The 19,615-nt window shown below is 43.6% G+C and overlaps 1 protein-coding gene across 1 annotated transcript; it reads right to left on the bottom strand.

Moving 5' to 3' along the window:
* Positions 1-375: 375 nt before the first annotated feature.
* LOC308676693 (U4/U6 small nuclear ribonucleoprotein Prp31) lies at positions 376-19,301 on the bottom strand. The gene is made up of 14 exons (XM_081342686.1): positions 19,128-19,301; positions 17,521-17,706; positions 17,156-17,216; positions 16,866-16,949; positions 15,686-15,783; positions 14,306-14,412; positions 11,599-11,768; positions 10,636-10,793; positions 10,461-10,550; positions 8,849-8,976; positions 7,978-8,050; positions 5,101-5,229; positions 3,889-3,987; positions 376-3,337 (listed from the first exon to the last, which is right to left on the bottom strand). The coding sequence occupies exons 2-14, from the start codon at positions 17,692-17,694 to the stop codon at positions 3,209-3,211; spliced, it is 1,500 nt and encodes a 499-aa protein (XP_081198812.1). The 5' UTR covers positions 17,695-17,706; positions 19,128-19,301; the 3' UTR covers positions 376-3,208.
* Positions 19,302-19,615: the final 314 nt, after the last annotated feature.

Genomic DNA, 19,615 nt, shown 5'->3' with positions numbered 1-19,615 from the left:
CTATCCAGTTATCACAAAAGGCTTGTCCCAGATTTAGGCGGGCACAGCAGTGTTCACGAGCTGATAAAATGAAGGCACTTTGCTGCTATTGAGAGATATGTGCAGGATCTCAGCATCCAAATAAAACAGGCATAATCCAAGAGAGAGACCAACTTCACTAGTGAAATATAACCCCTTGCTTTGCTGAATCCTATTGTTGCATGAGCTGCAGGGCTGCATTTACAGAATAACGAGCAAAAACCTCGCTGTTAGTAAGCACACGCGACCCTGTCCCCTTACATCTGCTTGTTAGGTCCCTAGGTAAATCTGTGGCTGGTTTCTGGATTTTTATTTTAAATATTTAAAGAATTCTCACATTGGTCAGTCTATTAGCAATATTGTTTTCATTTTTTATTTGATGTTTTTACAAATTTAACTCTTTCCCTAAAGGTTTGGATTCCTTGTCTTTGCCCATTGGAGGAAGCATTTGGCAATTCCTGGAGGTACTGATGTTTTGTTTTCAGAACTTATTCGGTCATAATGGTTTCAGGTCACAGGGTTGCACAACAGATTATATTGCTACATAACAAAACAAGACTAAAAGAATTTCACCTCCTGAATACTGGCTAGCATGATTAAGCCTGCAAAAATGGCTTAGCCACGTTGGATTCTTTGTGAAGCAATGGAAAATGCCAGATTAAATTATGATTTTACAATGCTGGCTACTAGAATATTAGAATAGAATAGGACGTGGTGGCCCAGTGGGTTAGGACGCTGAGCTTGTTGATCAGAAGGTCGGCCATTTGGTGGGTCGAATCCCGAGTGCCGCGTAACAGAGTGAGCGCCTGTTACTCGTCCCAGCTTCTGCCAACCTAGCAGTTCAAAAGCACGTAAAAAATGCAAGTAGAAAAATAGGGACCACTATGGTGGGAAGGTAACAGTGTTCCGTGTGCCTTTGGCGTCTAGTCATGCCGGCCACATGACCACGGAGACATCCTCGGACAAGCGCTGGCTCTTCGGCTTTGAAACGGAGACGAGCACCAGCCCCTAGAGTTGGAAACGACTGTTCTGTACCAGCCTGCTACCGGCCTTGCAGAAAGGCAACCCCTGTACAAACGGCAGAGGCTGGAAAACGTCTGAGGCTGGAAAACGTCTGCCAAGTTTAATTCACAAACAAACAACAGAACATGAAACAAGATATCGGAACTTTGATCCTCAAACGGAGCGGTTGCTTTCAGCAACCAGCCCTTCCCCAAACACTCCCTTTATTAGAGTTCAGGGCGTGGCCTCCCTGTGCCTCCTTCCGAGGAGTCCCACAGCCTTTCTCTGCTTGCTCCTGCTTGACTGCCTCCTGCGTCGGGCGTCCTTGAACAGGGCCAGCTGTGGGTCATCATCATCCGCACTGTCGGGCTCGCGCAGCTGAGAAGAGGGGCCTGGCTGGGGGCTCTGCGAAGCCTCCAAGCCATCATCAGCAAGTTCGTCTTCAACACCCTCCTCCTCCCCCTCGTCTGAGTCATCCGAGTCATCCGACCCGGCTGCCGGACCCACAGGCTGACCCTGAATCACAACAACGACTAGCACGCATGTGCGGGGGTAACCTTTACCTTTACCATAGGAATAGGAATAGAATAAAATAGAAATAGAGCTGAAAGGGATCTTGGAGGTCTTCTAGTTCAGCCCCCTGCTCAAGCAGGAGGACCTATACCATCTCAAATGACTGTCCAGCCTCTTCTTAAAAATCTCCAGTGATGGAGCGCCCACAATTTCTAGGGGCAAGCTGTTCCACTGGTTAATTGTGACATCTTTTGTCTCTGCTAAATTTCGTGGGGGAAAAAAATCTATGTGGTCTCTTAAGAGTTGATGACAACTATTGATGGCATCTAATCTGCGCTCAGTTTACTAGAAAGTAAAGTCCTATCTATCCCAAAGGTATAGGAAGTAAGGGCTATGCTTAGGAGAACAATGTTCAAGCCACAAGACAGCAAACAAAGATAGCGCAAGAATTCTCCCCTATTCTTACTCCACAAAACAAGGGGATTAGATACAGGTGTTAATAATAGTTCTTCCAAAATATACACTGAATGCATTTTTCAAACTATTGCAAGTAAAATATACAAGAACACTTCAACTATTTCACCACCCTTTAGTTATTCTTCCTGAAAGTAATGCCAGCTCACATTCACTGTCTTATTGTTGCATACACATATCTAGCATGATCCCGTGCCCTTGATTGAGAAAGAGACTAATTTTTAGCAACTATGATTTTAATACACTAAATAAAATTCCCACTGACACCTGGAAGTTAGAAAAATTGTCCTTTTAATGATTCACTTGTGTATTAGAAATAGAATGCAATTTATCTGCACATTCCCAGAGTTACTCAACCACATTACTACATATAACATAACACAAGTTTTGGTTTAGATACATATGATGCACTTTTACCTTTCCCGCTTTAAATATAAGTAACTCCTACCCTAACTCCGTGCTGTCCAAAGGTCTTAGGTGAAAACTTCCATATGGGTGGACTTTAATCCCCCGAATTCAAAAATAGCCATGTGGCTGAGGAATCCTGGGAGCCCAAACCCACACAATAGGGAGGCACCCAACTACAGAAGCACTATTAGAGAAATTATTTCTAATGCCCCACCTCCTACACGTAGTCCTGTTACAATTAATTCCTGAGAAATATGTAATCTAACGCACAGGAAGCAAAGTGTTTTGTTTTTTTTAATCGAAGTAATCTCTTTTTAACTCAGAATCTAGAAGAAAGGATTAGCTACCCAATGCTCCTAGACAGCAATGGAGAAAGAATGGTAGCATCTCAGTCTGTATTTACAAAAATTAGTTTGTATTAAAATTGACACATAAGACAATCTGTGACAGGGGAAGACAGGGCCCTTTTGTTCCGGACAGCTCTTATGGGCCATTAAATAGCTTACTGCTTAACTAATTTATTTTGAATACTGAACTCAGTTCTATTCGGCCATTCCAACGCATCAATAGATAAAACAATAGCAGGCTCTCTCTGATGGATTATATGGGAACAGAAAGCGGGGGGGGGGGGGGAAATGGTGTCATTAGGATATTTGGAAAGAACCTTGAGTTGTGAAAGTCAAATAGTCTATTGAGCTTCAACCTCAGTGAGGTCCACGTCCAGTGTAGACTTTTCTATCAGCACGTGCGATGTGGTTCCAACTACTGGTCGAAACAGCAGCACCCATATTCGCTATGAGGTGGACATGATGCCATTTTTCTCACTCTTTACTTTTACGAATTCTGCCATGCTGGAGAAGTACTTCTGATTGGCTTCGGTGACCTTCTTCTCAGCTGCCTGTGGATTCACAATCTCCAGACCCTGCAAGTAGATAGGGGAAAGATTGCACGGGCAAAATAAAAACCAAGATTTGTGCAGAGTTTATCCAAACCTGGCAACCTTCAGCTGCGGAATTCGAGGAGTTGCAATTGCAAAACAGCTGAGCGTCAGGTTAGAAGAGGCTGCTCAAGAGGAGAGGAAGGGCTGTAATCTACTCCCAATTCCCCCCCCCCCCAGCTTGGAGACAGATGGTTACCAACAAAGGAGAAGACTTGCAGCTCAGCGTTGAAATGAGGGGTCCTTGGTGCTCTCTGAGTTTGCTCGTTTTCTTGCAGACGTTTCATTATCCAAACTAAGTAACATAATCGGTGATGATTTTTACCTAGTTTGGGTAATGAAATGTCTGCAAGAAAACGACCAAGCTCAGAGAGCACCGAAGACAGAAAATTACTTACAGTGGTTTGGTCTGTTTTGTAAAAAGAAGACAAGGTAGAAGATTCTTAGGAGGTTCATATCCCTCCCAAGCATGATCTAGCTTTCCTGTTATGGATGAGTAACAGGAAACTGGAATGTAAGTCAAGAGCTATGCTTACCTGCAGTGGAGTGAAGGCCACACTGGAAGCTGTCCCAGAGGAACGGTCCCGGATGGTTGACTTTCCCCCATACACCATGCTTTGCTTCTGGAGCGTGCGCTGATTGGGACGAGGAAAAAAAGGTGACATTTGGGTTTTAATATGTATTGGATAATATATATACAGGTAGGCTTCCACTTGCAACCATTCGTTGTGACTGTTCGAAATTACAATGGCACAGAAAAATGTGACATGGCTGTTTTTCACAGTTAAGACCATTCGGCATCCCTGTGGTGGTCACGTGATTAAAATTTGGATGCTTGGCAACTGCCATGTATTTCGGATGGCTGCAGTGTCCTGGGGTCACATGATCAGCTTTTGTGACCGTTTGACAAGCAGAATCAATGGGAAAGCCAGATTCGCTTAACAACCGTGTTACCAACTTAAACCATTCTAGTGATTCCCTTAATAACTGTGGCAGGAAAGATTGTAAAATGGGGGCAAAACTCACTTAACAACTGCCTTGCTCAGCAATGGAAGTTTGGGGCCCAATTGTGGTTGTAAGTCAAGGATTACTTGTATTTAATATATCATGTAGGGAAATCAGTGGCTAGAAATGGTAGGGATCAAGTATTCCAGATATCCTCTGGGAACATTTGCAGTCTTCCCCGAAGTAAAATCCTAATGGTAAGCTATGCTGTTAGAACAGGCAACTAATTTAAGCCCAGTAAAGGCTTCAAGAAGTACTTCATCCAGGTGGAGAGTAAAAGGCGTTGGGCACGGAGAGACTTCCAAAGAGTCCTAAGCAAGAATCAAGGCATACATGCTCAAAACAATCACACCCAGTGATAAAAGATTACACAGCTGATCTTGTGACTATGACTGCATGCAATGACTGAACTACAGTTTACAAACTACAATGGTAGCATTCACATGCAATGAAGCAGGGGTGTCTGACTTTGGTAACTTTTAAGACTTGTGGACTTCCAACTTACAGAGGGTTGGCTGGGGAATGCCGGGAATTGAAAGTCCACAAATCTTAAAAAGTTGCCAAGGTCGGCAATAAAACATGAAGTTGCAGCATGTTGCATGCATTTAGCCAAAAGCGCTAAACCTGATTCTGGAGGTCTATAAAAGCCCAAAGCGTTTGTAATGAGATTGTGCCAAACCTGCTCCTTAGAAGGACAAAACCAGAAATTGAATACTGCCAGTGTTCTCCATTTCCTCACTCACCTGCAGTGTTTTTGAGATGCGGGCCTTGGTGGCCTCGTTGACTTGGGTCTGCCGGACACGGCCACTGCCTGATTTGCCTAAATGGCCAAGACTGAACCCAAGGTCTTCTTGGTAAGCATCTTCTTCAATCTAAGAAAGGCATGAGAGGAAGTGAAGTAAATAATGTATTTATGTCATTTCTCTACCACCAGAGGACTTCTTTCATTTTACAGCAGCTGTCCCCAAATGGACCACGTGGCTTGGTTCTACCTCAAGCGGATGACTCTTCAGATAGCCAAACACGTGGACAGCGTTTTAGGTTAAAACCAGCACCTGGAACTGTACTCAAGAACCTATTGGTAGTTAATGCCATGCTTACAGTACTGCTATATAGCACTGGTAAATCTCACCTATCCGCTGCATTTCACGCCAATGGCATACTTGACTAGGTAATCTTCAAAATATGTTGAAATATATACAGATAATATTCAACTTACGACCTTTCATTTAACAACCATTTGAAGTTGTTGATGGTGCTGAGAAAAATGACTTATGATCAGACATCGCACTCATGACTGTCAGCATCCTGGCGGTCACATGATCAAAATTTAAGTGCTTGGCAACCAGCAGGTATTCATAACGTTTGCAGTGTCCCAGGATCACATGACTGCCATTTTCCATTGTTCCAGGAGGCTTCTGATAAAAGTCAATGGGCGAAGCCAGATTTACTTAATGACCGCATGATTCGCTTAGCTGTGACTCAATGATCGCACCTCTTAGCAACGGAGGTTCAAGTCCCCATTGTGGTCATGAGACCAGGACTACCTGTACTACATTAAGTTGATTTAAGACATGATAAGGGCACAGGGAGTTGTCAACAGGGAATCATGCTCCAGGAAGGGCTACAAAACTGGTGCAACTGGTGCCCCACTCTCCCCTGCCTACTCGGCAACACTTGTTAAGTTTAGGAGTAACCCCGAGTTGTAGACCTGTTGCTTCGGGGGGGGGGATGCTCCCCAACCTAGAATCATCAGAAACAAAACTCAGGATGGACACTGGAGCATCAGCTTGAAAGATTTAGGAAATTTTGCCTCTTTTTTACGAGAAGCACTTCTGAAAGGCAGAAATGATTTGTGTTCTCAATTCAAATCGGTATGTTCAGAAAGCAGCCCAGAACATGGCTTGGGGCTTTGCACATAAAAAAGGAAAGCAACCAAGTTTTCCGGTAGTTACTTAGAACGGTAACGGTATTGCCCATCTGAAGAAATAAAACATCAAGTTTCCACATACAGGTGAAACTCGGAAAATTAGAATATCGTGCAAAAGTTCATTTATTTCAGTAATGCAACTTAAAAGGGGAAACTAATATATGAGATAGACTCATTACATGCGAAGCAAGATAGTTCAAGCTGTGATTTGTCATAATTGTGATGATTATGGCTTACAACTCATGAAAACCCCAAATCCACAATCTCAGAAAATTAGAATATTGTGAAAAGGTGCAATATTCTAGGCTCAAAGTGTCCCACTCTAATCAGCTAATTAAGCCATAACACCTGCAAAGGGTTCCTGAGCCTTTAAATGGTTTCTCAGTCTGGTTCAGTAGGAATCACAATCATGGGGAAGACTGCTGACCTGACAGTTGTGCAGAAAACCATCATTGACACCCTCCATAAGGACGGAAAGCCTCAAAAGGTAATTGCAAAAGAAGTTGGATGTTCCCAAAGTGCCGTATCAAAGCACATTAATAGAAAGTTATGTGGAAGGGAAAAGTGTGGAAGAAAAAGGTGCACAAGCAGCAGGGATGACCACAGCCTGGAGAGGATTGCCAGGAAAAGGCCATTCAAAAGTGTTGGGGACTTTCACAAGGAGTGGACTGAGGCTGGAGTCAGTGCATCAAGAGCCACCACACACAGACGGATCCTGGACATGGGCTTCAAATGTCGTATTCCTCTTGTCAAGCCGCTCCTGAACAACAAACGTCAGAAGCGTCTTACCTGGGCTAAAGAAAAACAGACCTGGTCTGTTGTTTAGTGGTCCAAAGTCCTCTTTTCTGATGAGAGCAACTTTTGCATCTCATTTGGAAACAAGGACCCAGAGTCTGGAGGAAGAATGGAGAGGCACACACTGCAAGATGCTTAAAGTCCAGTGTAAAGTTTCCACAGTGTGTGTTGATTTGGGGAGCCATGTCATCTGCTGGTGTTGGTCCACTGTACTTCATTAAGTCCAGGGTCAATGCAGCCGTCTACCAGGAGATTTTGGAGCACTTCATGCTTCCTTCCGCAGACGAGCTGACTGTGGGATTACTGTGCTTGATTGGCCAGCAAACTCGCCTGAACTGAACCCCATAGAGAATCTATGGGGCATTGCCAAGAGAAAGATGAGAGACATGAGACCGAACAATGCAGAAGAGCTGAAGGCCGCTATTGAAGCATCCTGGTCTTCCATAACCCCTCAGCAGTGCCACAGGCTGATAGCTTCCATGCCACGCCGCATTGAGGCAGTAATTGCTGCAAAAGGGGCCCAAACCAAGTACATATACATGCTTATACTTTTCAGAGGTCCGATATTGTTCTATTGATTGTTTTATTGATTGCATGTAATATTCTAATTTTCTGAGATTGTGGATTTGGGGTTTTCATGAGCTGTACGCCATAATCATCACAATTATGACAAATCACGGCTTGAACTATCTTGCTTTGCATGTAATGAGTCTATCTCATATATTAGTTTTCCCTTTTAAGTTGCATTACTGAAATAAATGAACTTTTGCACGATATTCTAATTTTTTCGAGTTTCACCTGTATAACTTCATTCCTCAGATGTGAAGAATGAGAACTGAAGACATTTGAAAGCAACAACAGAGAAAAGATTCTGTGACGGTGCAGAATCTCGTACCTCTCCAAAGCTCATCCGGTTGGCTTGCTTTCGGATTTCTGTTAAGCCAAGGCGTTCTTTCATCTTACGATACCTGAAGCCAGCAAAAAGATTTAAAAACAAAAAACAAAAAATACCCTGAAAATTGCAAGTTTACTACGCTATGACCTATGCTAGTCTATGACCATAATAAGGATCATTTTAGATTGTAAAATCCAGATGAGTTGTGCGCTGAATATCAGAATCCCTGGGTATGGATCCCCGATTTTGTGTACTTAATGGTTCACCACCTTTTTCCAAATAGTTGGAAGCGGTTCTTAGCTCTACCACAACAAAAATGAGCGTCCTGGTCAATGAACAAAAAAAAACCTGTCTTGTCTGTCTATAGGTGGCAAGGAGAAAAACAAATGGCATTCAGATGGGGGCACTGGAGGCAACTTCTGGAGACTGGCAGGTATGGCAAGTCGGCAAGACGACTTATCAGTCAACTGCCAGGACCACAAGCTACAATGAGCAGCACATCCTGCGAGAGCTCAGTAGCAACTCAAAGAGGAATAAAAACACACTAAAGCCTCATCCTAACCAGTGTAAGAATTTTTGGAAGGAAGATTGTATGTCAGTTTACACACAGATGTTGGCTTAAACTACGTATTAGAGTATTAAGGACATATTTACATGGCAACATCATCTTGTAAGTGCTACAAGGGTAGAGTGATAGTCTACTGTTAGGGATGGCATGTGGTGCAATAAAATGCTGTGTACAGATGTGTTATGCTGTGGTGTGTCCAGTTCTTGGAAAAGAAAGAACCCTGACAGATATTAACTGACCTGCTTCTCACGTCCTGGCATTTGACCTGACCTTCCCCCTTAGCTCTTCCGAAGCTCCCCATACCTGCGGCCTCCCCGTTTCTTCCTCTGTCCATCCAGAGGGGCTGGCAGTGGCTTCACTTGCTTCACTGGAGGTGGCTCCTGCCACTTATCAAACTTCCTCTCAATCTCTTCCTTCAGGTCATATCCAACCTAGATTGTTAACAGAAGTAAAACATGAAGTTACAGCGGGCAAAAGCAGCTCTTTTCAAGCTGGGGGGGGGGGGGAGAGGTCACATTAGTGAACAGCTCTGGAGAACAACATTGCATCCAAGTGGAAAAAGTGAGCGTTCCAGCTTTCACTGAAGAAAATTGGTTGCTGCATCTGCTGTTCGTAGACTCCATGCGTATACATGAGCAACACCCTATGACATTGATGGCGAACCTTTTAGTGACCGAGTGCCCAAACTGCAACCTAAACTCCACTTACGTATCATTGGCTGCTGGGTGGGTGTGGCCCATTGGTTCACATTCCAACTTTGCGAGATCTTTTTTTCCCCACGAGAAGTTGAAATTGAACCTTTTTTTTTGCACACGTTTGGCAGAGGCCTAAAGTGAAAAGGTTTTATAAAACCCAGCTGAAGGCCTAGGACTGGGGTGATGGCACGCATGCCTATAAAGAGGGCTCTGCGTGCCACCTGTGGCACGCGTACCATAGGTTTGCCACCATGGCCCTATGACAAACCCAATGTTCAGGGGTTTTTTTTATGATTCCTCTGGTATCTGAAGAGGTTGAGTTCTGGGAGCCATACTAAAAACCGGACTGATTACATCCCTACAGACTAAACCTGATCTACTGGCCTTCTCAACCTGTCCTCTTGCTGTATCTTTGTAACCTTTCCCTACAAAAAAATCAGTTACTTTGTTTTTAATCTGCCTCTCACAGTAGATCCATTCCCTAGGCCAAACTGAAAACTCTATTCTCACAAAAATAGGAAAGGGTAATAGGTTATACTAGACCCTGGAAACTCAAGTTCAAAAACAACCCAGGCTCTGACAAACCTTGAGCCAGCTAGCACCTCTCAATCTAAGATATTTTAAGATATTTTGGTGTAGAGATAATCTGGATTGCAAAGCCAATTCTGCTCTTCTCTAGGAAGAGGAACAGGAAAATGTGCAGCCAGAGAGATACCCTACTTCCTTGTCTTGACAATCCAATCTAAATCCCCTTTCATTTAGGGGAATTACCCATTTCCTTATTAAGCCTGTATGGATTCTCTACAATGTTTATAAACACAAAAGCAATAATTACTGCTGGTACCCAACATGCTCCAGAAGGATTAAATAGCTTTCCGAAGAAGGTCCATATCTTAGGGACTTGTTGCATATCTTCAGTGAAACAAAGTCTTTTAAAACTTCACTTAGAGATGTCCCAGGAAGTCTGACTTCTGTTCCTATCCCTGCTACTACCCCAGTGCCCTAGAGCAGGAGTCCCCCAACCCCTGGTCCGCGGCCCAGTGCCAGGACGCACCCATTCAGAAGTGGTGGGCGAGTGTGCGCATGCACTTGCGAAGTTGCACTTGTGAAAGCGGCGCGCACAAAACTATCCCCCCCTCCCCGCTGCCTCCTCTTCCTCCGCCAGTCCACAGAGCCAGAAAAGTTGGATGGCGGCTGCCTTAGTAACCTGCACGCCTCACCTTCCCTTCAGCGCTCTCATGGAAGCTGTCTACTCGAGCTGCTAGGGTGCATTTTGCTGACACCAAACGTGCAGCTTTCCTCCGCAGATCCTACAAAGAATGAAGAAAAATCAAGGCTGGAGCCTGATGCACGAATACATCAATCAGAAAAGCAGCTTTGGATTCACACACCTACCGGAGGCAACGATTGCACAATGTCGCTATGGTAGATGTAACCGGTGTGTGGTAATACAGAAGTGCTGGAAAAGCCCGAGAGAGTTTTTCTCTGGGCTCCCAGGAGCATGATGTTGCAAGCTGGCATCTTGGAAAGGTTGGTGAGGCCACCAGCAATGCCTTAATCAAAGAAGAAACGGAGGGTGAACATCGTAAAGCAGGATCGAACAGCCAAGAAGCTTCAAGGCTTTCGGTCAAGACTTGGTTATTCCAGCAAGCGGGTCTGGACTATGTTTTTTTAAATTTGGCTTTTATTGAGTTAAATTGTCATGTATCTATTACATTTATTGTTTAATTCTTTTTTAAATTCTGTATTCCAAGTTTCTTAAATTTTTGTTGTGAGCCGCCCTGAGTCCTTAGGGAGAAGGGCGGCATATACATTCAATAAATCTAATCTAATCTAATCTAATCTAATTTGGGGCATGTCACTTTCCCCGCTTGTTGAGAATTTGAAGAGAAGGGCCTCTCCCTGGGAAGCTGAACTTGCTGTCCACAAAGGATACTTGCTAATCCCCGACTGTGGAGATTTGCCAGAATTAATCGTATATTAGAAACAGAATTTTCACTGTTCGGCTGGGCATTTCTTGGTTCCATAGTTTTAAATGAAGGGAAAAAAACAGCTGACTTGTGAATTATTCTGATAAAGCTGAAGCATAAGGGCAAAATAGCTTCCCCTAATAACAAAACAAAATCATCCTTTCAGAGGGGAAAAGATTTTAATTTTATTTATTTTTTTATTTTAATTCCATTTATATCCCGCCCTTCTCCGAAGACTCAGGGCGGCTTACAAGCTTAGCAGTAGCCTTCATTCTATGTATATGCCTGCTTATTAGGGCTTTCACACATCCCCCACATATTTCCTGCAAAACTCTACAGCTTAGTCAAAAACTATGTGCAGCGCAAGGCTGTCCACCAACAATCTTACCCATGATCTTGGCAGCAGTGGAGGCCCCAACAATGATGGACAAATTGGGGGCAATGAAGGACATACGGGATTCCACGTACTCATAGATGCGGTGCTTCGATTGGTTCAGCTCTAGGGCCATGTCACAGGCTTCCTCAATGCGTTCCAGTTCTTCCTCAGTCAACTGTTGCCTGCGGTGACAGAAAGTGCCCTCTTGTAATTTCATATTCATTTTGCATCACTGATATTAAAGGTAAAGGTTCCCCCGCACATGCGTGCTAGTTGTTTCCAACTCTAGGGGCCGGTGCTCATCTCCGTTTCAAAGCCGAAGAGCCAGCACTTGTCCGAGGACGTCTCCGTGGTCATGTGGCCAGCATGACTAGACGCCAAAGGCGCACGGAACGCTGTTACTTTCCCACCGTAGTGGTCCCTATTTTTCTACTTGCATTTTTACGTGCTTTCGAACTGCTAGGACGCTGGGCAGAAGCTGGGACGAGTAACAGGCGCTCACTCTGTTACGCGGCACTTGGGATTCGACCCGCCAAACTGCCGACCTTCAGATCGACAAACTCAGCGTCCTAACCCACTGAGCCACTGCGTCACTGATATTAGCAACATGCTAACGCAAGGTCCTTTTCATTAGGGTCTCTCAGTAGCATCCTATAAATATTAGTTCCCTCTACCCTAGCCTGTTGGGACCAGGTTTGGCTTTAGATGTAGTGGATTTGGATGTTAACTCTTTCCATTCCTTTATCTGTGCTGGAATCTGAAGGGCACAGAGTTAGGGAAGAGAGAGAAAAAATGAAACACTTTTCAGAGTTTGCAGGATTCAGGAACGTATGTAAGGGCAGAGATAATAAGGCAATGTTTTCCTGATCTTCGGCGATGCAGGCAAGCTGCATCAAGAATAATATTTGACTCGGGCTAACATTTTTATTCCTGCTCTCAAGTATACTTAGAAAAAAGCTAGATACACAACTTTCTTATCTCCCTGCCCTCTCTTAAATATGGTACTGTCAGACGTCAATGTACAAGCAGCACAACCCCCCACCCCACTTTCATTTGAACTCCAGCACTTTTCACCCATCATGTAGAACATACAATCCTCTAACGGAAAACTACTATAATGGTTAAAAGTATATCAATTCTGCTGGAGCACTACTCATTCTTGTAAGCTTTCTTAAATACCTAAGTAGTCCTCCTCTCTTAGTTTATTTATTTATTTATTGATGGGATTTATATCCCGCCCTATCTCCCGAAGGACTCAGGGCGGCTAACAACAAAACATATAATAAGTACAGAAATCAAGATAAAAATGAAATTGAGAACATCAGTGCAATAAATTAAAATTAGAGAATTTAAAAAATGAATTAAAAATACTAAATATAAATTAATTAAAATGCCTGTCAGTCTAGGTCAGCCTGGTGGAACAGGTGTGTTTTGAGGCCGCGGCGAAAGGATTGGAGGTTTTGGGCCATCCGAAGCTCAGGGGGGAGCTGATTCCATAGGGCTGGCGCTCCCACAGAGAAGGCCCTCCCCCTGGGGGTCGCCAGCCGACATTGCCTAGCTGACGGTACCCTGAGGAGGCCTTCTCTGTGTGAGCGTACTGGACGATGGGAATTTGTTCCCGGCAGCAGATGGTCCTGCAAGTATCCCGGACCTAAGCCATGTAGGGCTTTAAAGGTAAGTACCAGCACCTTAAATCTCACCCGGAGGGCAACTGGTAGCCAATGCAGCTCACGCAGGAGGGGTGTAATATGGGAGTATCGGGGAGCTCCCATCACAACCCGTGCAGCTGCATTCTGCACCAGCTGAAGCCTCCGGGTGGTCTTCAAGGGCAGCCCCATGTAGAAAGCATTACAGTAATCAATACGGGAGGTAACGAGTGCGTGGGTGACTGTACGTAGGGCATCTCGGTCCAAAAAGGGGCGCAATTGGTATATAAGACGAATCTGTGCAAATGCCCCCCTAGCCACGGCTCCAATGTGATCTTCAAAACTGAGTCGTGAATCTAGGAGGACGCCCAGATTGCGTGCTCTATCAATGGGAGGTAACATCTCTCCTCCTATAGTCAGAGATGGAACCTCTTGGACTAAACGAGATGACGGTATGTACAGCCACTCAGTCTTGGCCGGGTTGAGTCGAAGCCTGTTTTCTCCCATCCAAATCTGTACCGCTTCCAGACAACGGGACATCACATCGAGGGCATCACTGGGTTGGTTCGGGGTGGAGATGAATAGCTGGGTATCATCAGCATATTGATGATATTTCACCCCGAAGCTACGGATGATCTCTCCCAGCGGCTTCATATAGATGTTGAACAGGAGGGGCGAGAGCACCGAACCCTGAGGCACTCCACAATTAAGAGGCCTAGGGCTTGACCTCTGCCCTCCTGCCAACACCGTCTGCGAACGGTCCGAGAGGTAGGAGGAGAACCACCGCAGAACGGTGCCTCCCACTCCCAGCCCCTCAAGACGACGCAGTAAGATACAATGGTTGAAGGTGAAAAGAAAGTACACCAAAGAGAAAGCTGGAAGATCTTTTCTCTCAGTGTGCAAAGAATTAAGAATAATTAAAGGAATGCCCCACCTTCAGTCAGGAGTGGAACAATCTGGGGGGGGAGGGGGGTTGGCCCTGTGTGTGGATTTGGTCCCAGCCCCTACCCAGACCTGATCTCCCAAATCCCTTTTAAATACTCCCCTCGGTTCTTATAGAAGGCCCACCTTACCCTTGGGTAGTGGATGCAGTGACACTGACCACCATGATTGTGGCATTGGTAAGAATCTGTTGAAGGTTTTCGTTGTTCTTGCATTTGTCCAAACTGTTGCCCAGTTCCTGCAAATGTCCGACATTTGAAGGTTAGCTTTTGATATCAGCCAGGAATTTTTGTACGAATACATGCTGGGTTGACTGGCACTGTGAGAGATACCACAGATACTTCATCTGATTTCAAAATGCCAGGCCGTCAGATAAGCCTGTTCTGGAATCTTTCACTAATAGATTCACCATGGACCATCAAGAGGCTGAAGCTTCTATTCTCCGTATTCTAGTTATATTCTATTCTCTGTAGAATATTATCTAACCCCTTAGTCTCATCCTTGCCAGAGATGTAGCACTGCAAGGTGCTTCCTTCAGCTTTTGTAACTAAAAACAGGGCCTGTTCCCCCCCCCCATATCCTTTCCAATTCCTTCTGTCATGCCTTGTGCACAGCAAGCCTGAAGGACAACCTTAGGCGTCTTTTTAAGTCAGCGTGCACATCTGGCTGAGAACAAAGTCTAAAAAATATTTCAGAGAAACAAATGTTAATGTTATCGTTATCTTCCTATACACATGGAAGAACTTCTCACCAACATTTCCTGCACCCATTTTTATTTGATTTTTATCCCACTTCTATTATTTTTATAAATATTTTAAGGCTGCAACCATACACAATACTCCTTCCTCTCATTTCTCCCACAAGTACCCTGTGAGGTGGTTTGGGCTAAGACAGGGGGACTGGCCAAGGTGGCTTTCATGCTGGATTCATACATGATTCATAAAACTGGAGCTTACCAATAATTTCCATTTCTGTATTTTATACCCTCCATATGTGCAGGATTACAACTTTTAAAATAAGAGCAATGCCTGGTTTGGGCTGATTTAATGTTTATGGAGAATACCAGACAAGGGAAAGCTGAAGAAAAGTACTGAGTTTCAGTCCAGCAAATCTAAATGCAAATTCTTAATATGGCCAGTGAATCGGCAACAAAAGTAACCAATAGGGTGAAAGTGTTAAGAATGCAGAAACACAATGGAGGATGATGGTAATAATAAATTAAACTTACTTGCCACCTGAATCTCAACTTCTCTGGACAACAATCAAAGGAATGTCAATAAAAACAATAAAAAATAAAGATACACAATGGCAAGCAGGATGAAGGAGCGGCATCAATCTCCCTCACTGAAGGCCTGGGTGAGGAGCCGAGTCTTCACAGCTCTTCTAAACAGCAGAAGAATGGCAGCCATCTTAATCAAGGGGGGAACTCGTTCCAGAGGACAGGCACTTAAGTTATTCGTGAGAGTAAACAGAAGAATGAACTTTGCATAGTTTAAGAACAAACACGATACCTTAACAGTCCGGATGTAATCCAAAGCATTGGGAACAAGGGATTCTAATTCTGGGAATCGCTTGGAGTATTTGTCTCGGATAAACTTGTGTATAATATCTAGAGACAAAAGACAGCAATCCATAAAGCATTACGGTGATTGGGAGTGTGGAACAGGTTTCCTGAACTTAATAATCTATAGATGGATTAGACTTCAAGCTCTGTAATTCCAAGGTAGGATGGGAATAATGTTCTGATCCAGTGCTTCTGGCACTTGCCAGGTAGGGAGGTGTGATGGAATGTTTTCTGGAATCCCAGGAGGGAGGGAGGGCATTTCAGAGGAGCAAGAGACTTTGCAGTTCAGAAAGTTTGTGTGAGAGAAAGAGGGCGAAGATGGTTCCTGCTTAATAGTTCCCAGAGTGTACATTTTGTGATGCACAGTCTGCTTTAGTTTGGCAAGATTTCGGTCAATAGGTGAGAAACAATACAGATAGTCCTCGAGTTACAACCATTCATTTAGTGACTAAAAAAAGTGATTTAAGACGCCTTTTCACATTTGCAACCATTGCAGCATCCCCATGATCACATGATCAAAATTTGGATGCTAAGCAACGGGCACGATCAACCTTTGCAACCCTCTGACCAGCAAAGTCAATGGGGAAGCCAGATTCACTTAAGAGCCATGTTACTGACTTAACAGCTACAATGATTCACTTAACAAATGTGGCAAGAAAGGTCATAAAATGGAGCAAAACTTAACTATTTTGCTTCGCAATGGAAATATGGAATCAATTGTGGTTGTAAGTTGAGAATGACTTGTAAAGGAAATCGCTAAAAGAATCTCAGCAAGTCTTTCTTGGTTTTTAGAGCATGATAGCAGAAAAAAATAAAGCAAGCCATCAAAAGTATTATTTTAGTACTGCTAATTCAAAAAAATTTCTCTAGAAATAGTCCAGGCTTAATTTTTTGTTGCTGAGAGAGGAACATTTCCTAAAACAGCTTTTGAACTGCCATGCATTTCATGGCATAACAATTAGCCCACTTATATATCCTTGTGCCTCAAACTTCTACACTATTAATTCATATTCCTTTCCCAGAAATCCATTGTATTGATATCAGTACAGATATGTATCACTATATAACACCTAATATAGTGCGTTCCTTGCCCTATCCCAAATCAGCAGCCAAGGTTTTTCACTCACTCAGTTCATTCTCAATCTCTACGGTGAGGTTATTGGCATCCACAATGACTCTGTATTCGGGAGCAGCCTCAACTGGACCTAGAACTGGGGAGAGAAAAAGAGGATAGTCGATATCTATGCAGTGGAGTTGACTGTGAGGTGAGTTCATTGACGTGTCCAAGCTCTTGACTGAAGGGAAATGAGCTGTCTTAATGCAGGAACAGGATGTGACCTCAATAGGCTCAAAAAAATTAAAAGAAGTGTTATCAATACTGCTGTTTCTTCGTAGACAAATTTGAATCCAACAATACCTTCAGATGCTTTTGGTTGCTTGCTGATGTACTCCTCAATCTTCAACATAATTTCAGCAAACTGCACAAAAGGAATAAAAAGATCTAAGGCCATGCTTCCCCTCCATCGTGAACTTCAGAGTGTAAAACAGTAATGGCAGGTTACAGAACACGTGGTGTTGAGGCCAAAATCAATTCTGAAATCTAACCTTATTATTTAACAGGAAGCCATTTAAGGGACATTTAGTGCCTTTCTAATTTCCAAGGTATATTTTATTTCTGACTGCACCTCCCTCTGGTCAAATTGGCATGATCCTAGAGATGACTTCACAAACATATTAAATTGGCGAGTCCTCTTTTATGTGAAAGATGCCTATTTCTCTTACCATTTTGCTGTCCCACAGCTTGGCAATACTCTTGACCGAATCGGTTGCCAGATCCAGTTGCATCTCTTCATGGACATCTTCAATGGGATACTCATCCTCTTCATCTGCAAAACTGCCATCTTCTTCCTCTGCTGCCTCTTCAAGGTCAGCCAAAAGCTCATCTGCTAAAGACATGGTGGATCAAGGCTGAAAAGAGAATAAAACTGGATTAAAGAAGTCAGTCAAACCAGGGCTAATAAAAAACACACACCCTAAAGTAATTAAATTACGATTCGGCCTTTCATTCATCTTACTTCTCATTACTGGCTTGGAAACAGTTCCAATCCTATATTTCTGCAACGACCCACCCTTCAGAAGGTAGGATTTCAGTTTCCAGATGCCAGTAAAGGAATATAATCCTTGGTAAGGTGCAGTTACCATGTAATAATTGTAATCTATGCAACTCTCTAGTCTAGAAAGTAATACACAATCTTAGAATCTGAATAAGTGCAACAATTTGGGATGCTAAGCCCAATTGAATTGGGAGGCCGGTGTGTGGTGTAGTTGGTTCACATGATGTGGTAGGATGGAGGGTTTGTTGTCACTGTGTGTTGGGGGGAGAGAGCAGGGGGGGGAGGCTCAGCTAATCTCAATGTACACATGTTGTACTTTGACAATAAAGGTTTATTTTATTTATTTATTTATTTATTTATTTATTTATTTATTTATTTATTTTCTCTTTCATTCTGTCTGAATTTCTTCCTTACCACAGTTGTAACTGCTTTCCTATCAAATCCATTTCAGTCAAAAATTTCCATATATTACTAGTTCCTCACAATATGTTCTTTCTAATATTTATTTATTTATTTGATTTGTATACCGCCCTTCTCCCTAAGGACTCAGGGCGGTGAACAGTGACATAAATGTCAAAATGCACAAATACAGAAAATTGAGAATAAATTAAGCCCTACTGCCCAAATGTAGAAGATAATTTAAAACCACAATATCTCAGTTTGTTGTTACAGAAATGGCTAGTTTATACTATTATATTAAAGTAAAAAGCTGAGGTTTGATGTTACTGTTTTATTCTACTGCACCAGAGGGAGCCTTTTTTTCCCTTTTCTCCCTTCAACACTTCTCCTTTCCCCCCTTATTTTTCCTACTATTTGCTTTTGCCTTTTATATTATAAATTAATAAAACTGTGAAATCGTAAACAACACAATTGTTTATAACGCTGCTTTACAAAGGAAAAGTGAAGAGCAAAACCAAGAAAAACAATTAAATCTAAAGGGCAGTTTTCTGAAATAACAGACCGTTTTTTTATAGTATAATAAAAGGCGTATGGTTACAGTAGCCAAGTACTAAAGTACGATCGAGAGGCCAGGCAGAGAGCAGCTGCGAAAATACTGGGGAAGAGCCAGTTAGGATCTCTCCAATGGGCCACAGGGTTCGCCAAGCCAGCTGAGCCCCAAGCGGCCCCCTCCTAGCCTACCTCAGAGGGTTGTTAGGAGGACCGGGGGGGGGGGGGGAGAAAGAGAATTAGCGTTTCAATCAGTCTGGAGATTAAACAAGGCATTAACCCCAGTCCAACCTCCTCCACTTATTAAGGATTTTTATTCCTCCTCACCGGCTTCTTCTTCACTTCACAACGCCGCTCCGGCTTCTTCTCAAGTCCCCCGTTAAAGCCTTCACGCAACAAAGCACGTCGCTCCTACGTTCATCATGGAAGCCCCAAAGGCGAATCTAAGAACCGAAGAAAGAAGTAGCTTAAGGCATATTGCTTCCGATTCCGGTTTGGACGCCATTGGCGTGGCGTAACGCCGATGAGCAAAGGGCTTGTCTTGCCCTCTTAACTCTATGGACGCCTGGAAATAGAGCAATTGCAGGAAACGTTCCGTTTCGAACGATGGGTCGGCCTCTAGAATGCCTACTCTATGACTACGGACTTCCGGAAGCCACGCTTACAGCGTCCCTTTCTGTGCGGCCTTCTCTCCATTCATGAAACTTATGGGAGGAACAGGATCGAGAAAGCGCTCCGTTTACGTAAATGCAATGCGACAGACTCTTCTGTCAAGGGTCGGGTCAACTTATGCTCAGAGATCATCGGAGTGCGAC

The sequence above is a fragment of the Vipera berus genome (assembly GCF_964194415.1).
Source record: "Vipera berus genome assembly, chromosome: W".
NCBI classification, from domain to species: domain Eukaryota; kingdom Metazoa; phylum Chordata; class Lepidosauria; order Squamata; family Viperidae; genus Vipera; species Vipera berus.
The sequence above is the reverse complement of the archived record's forward strand: the minus strand, read 5'-3'. Positions and strand labels throughout refer to the sequence as shown.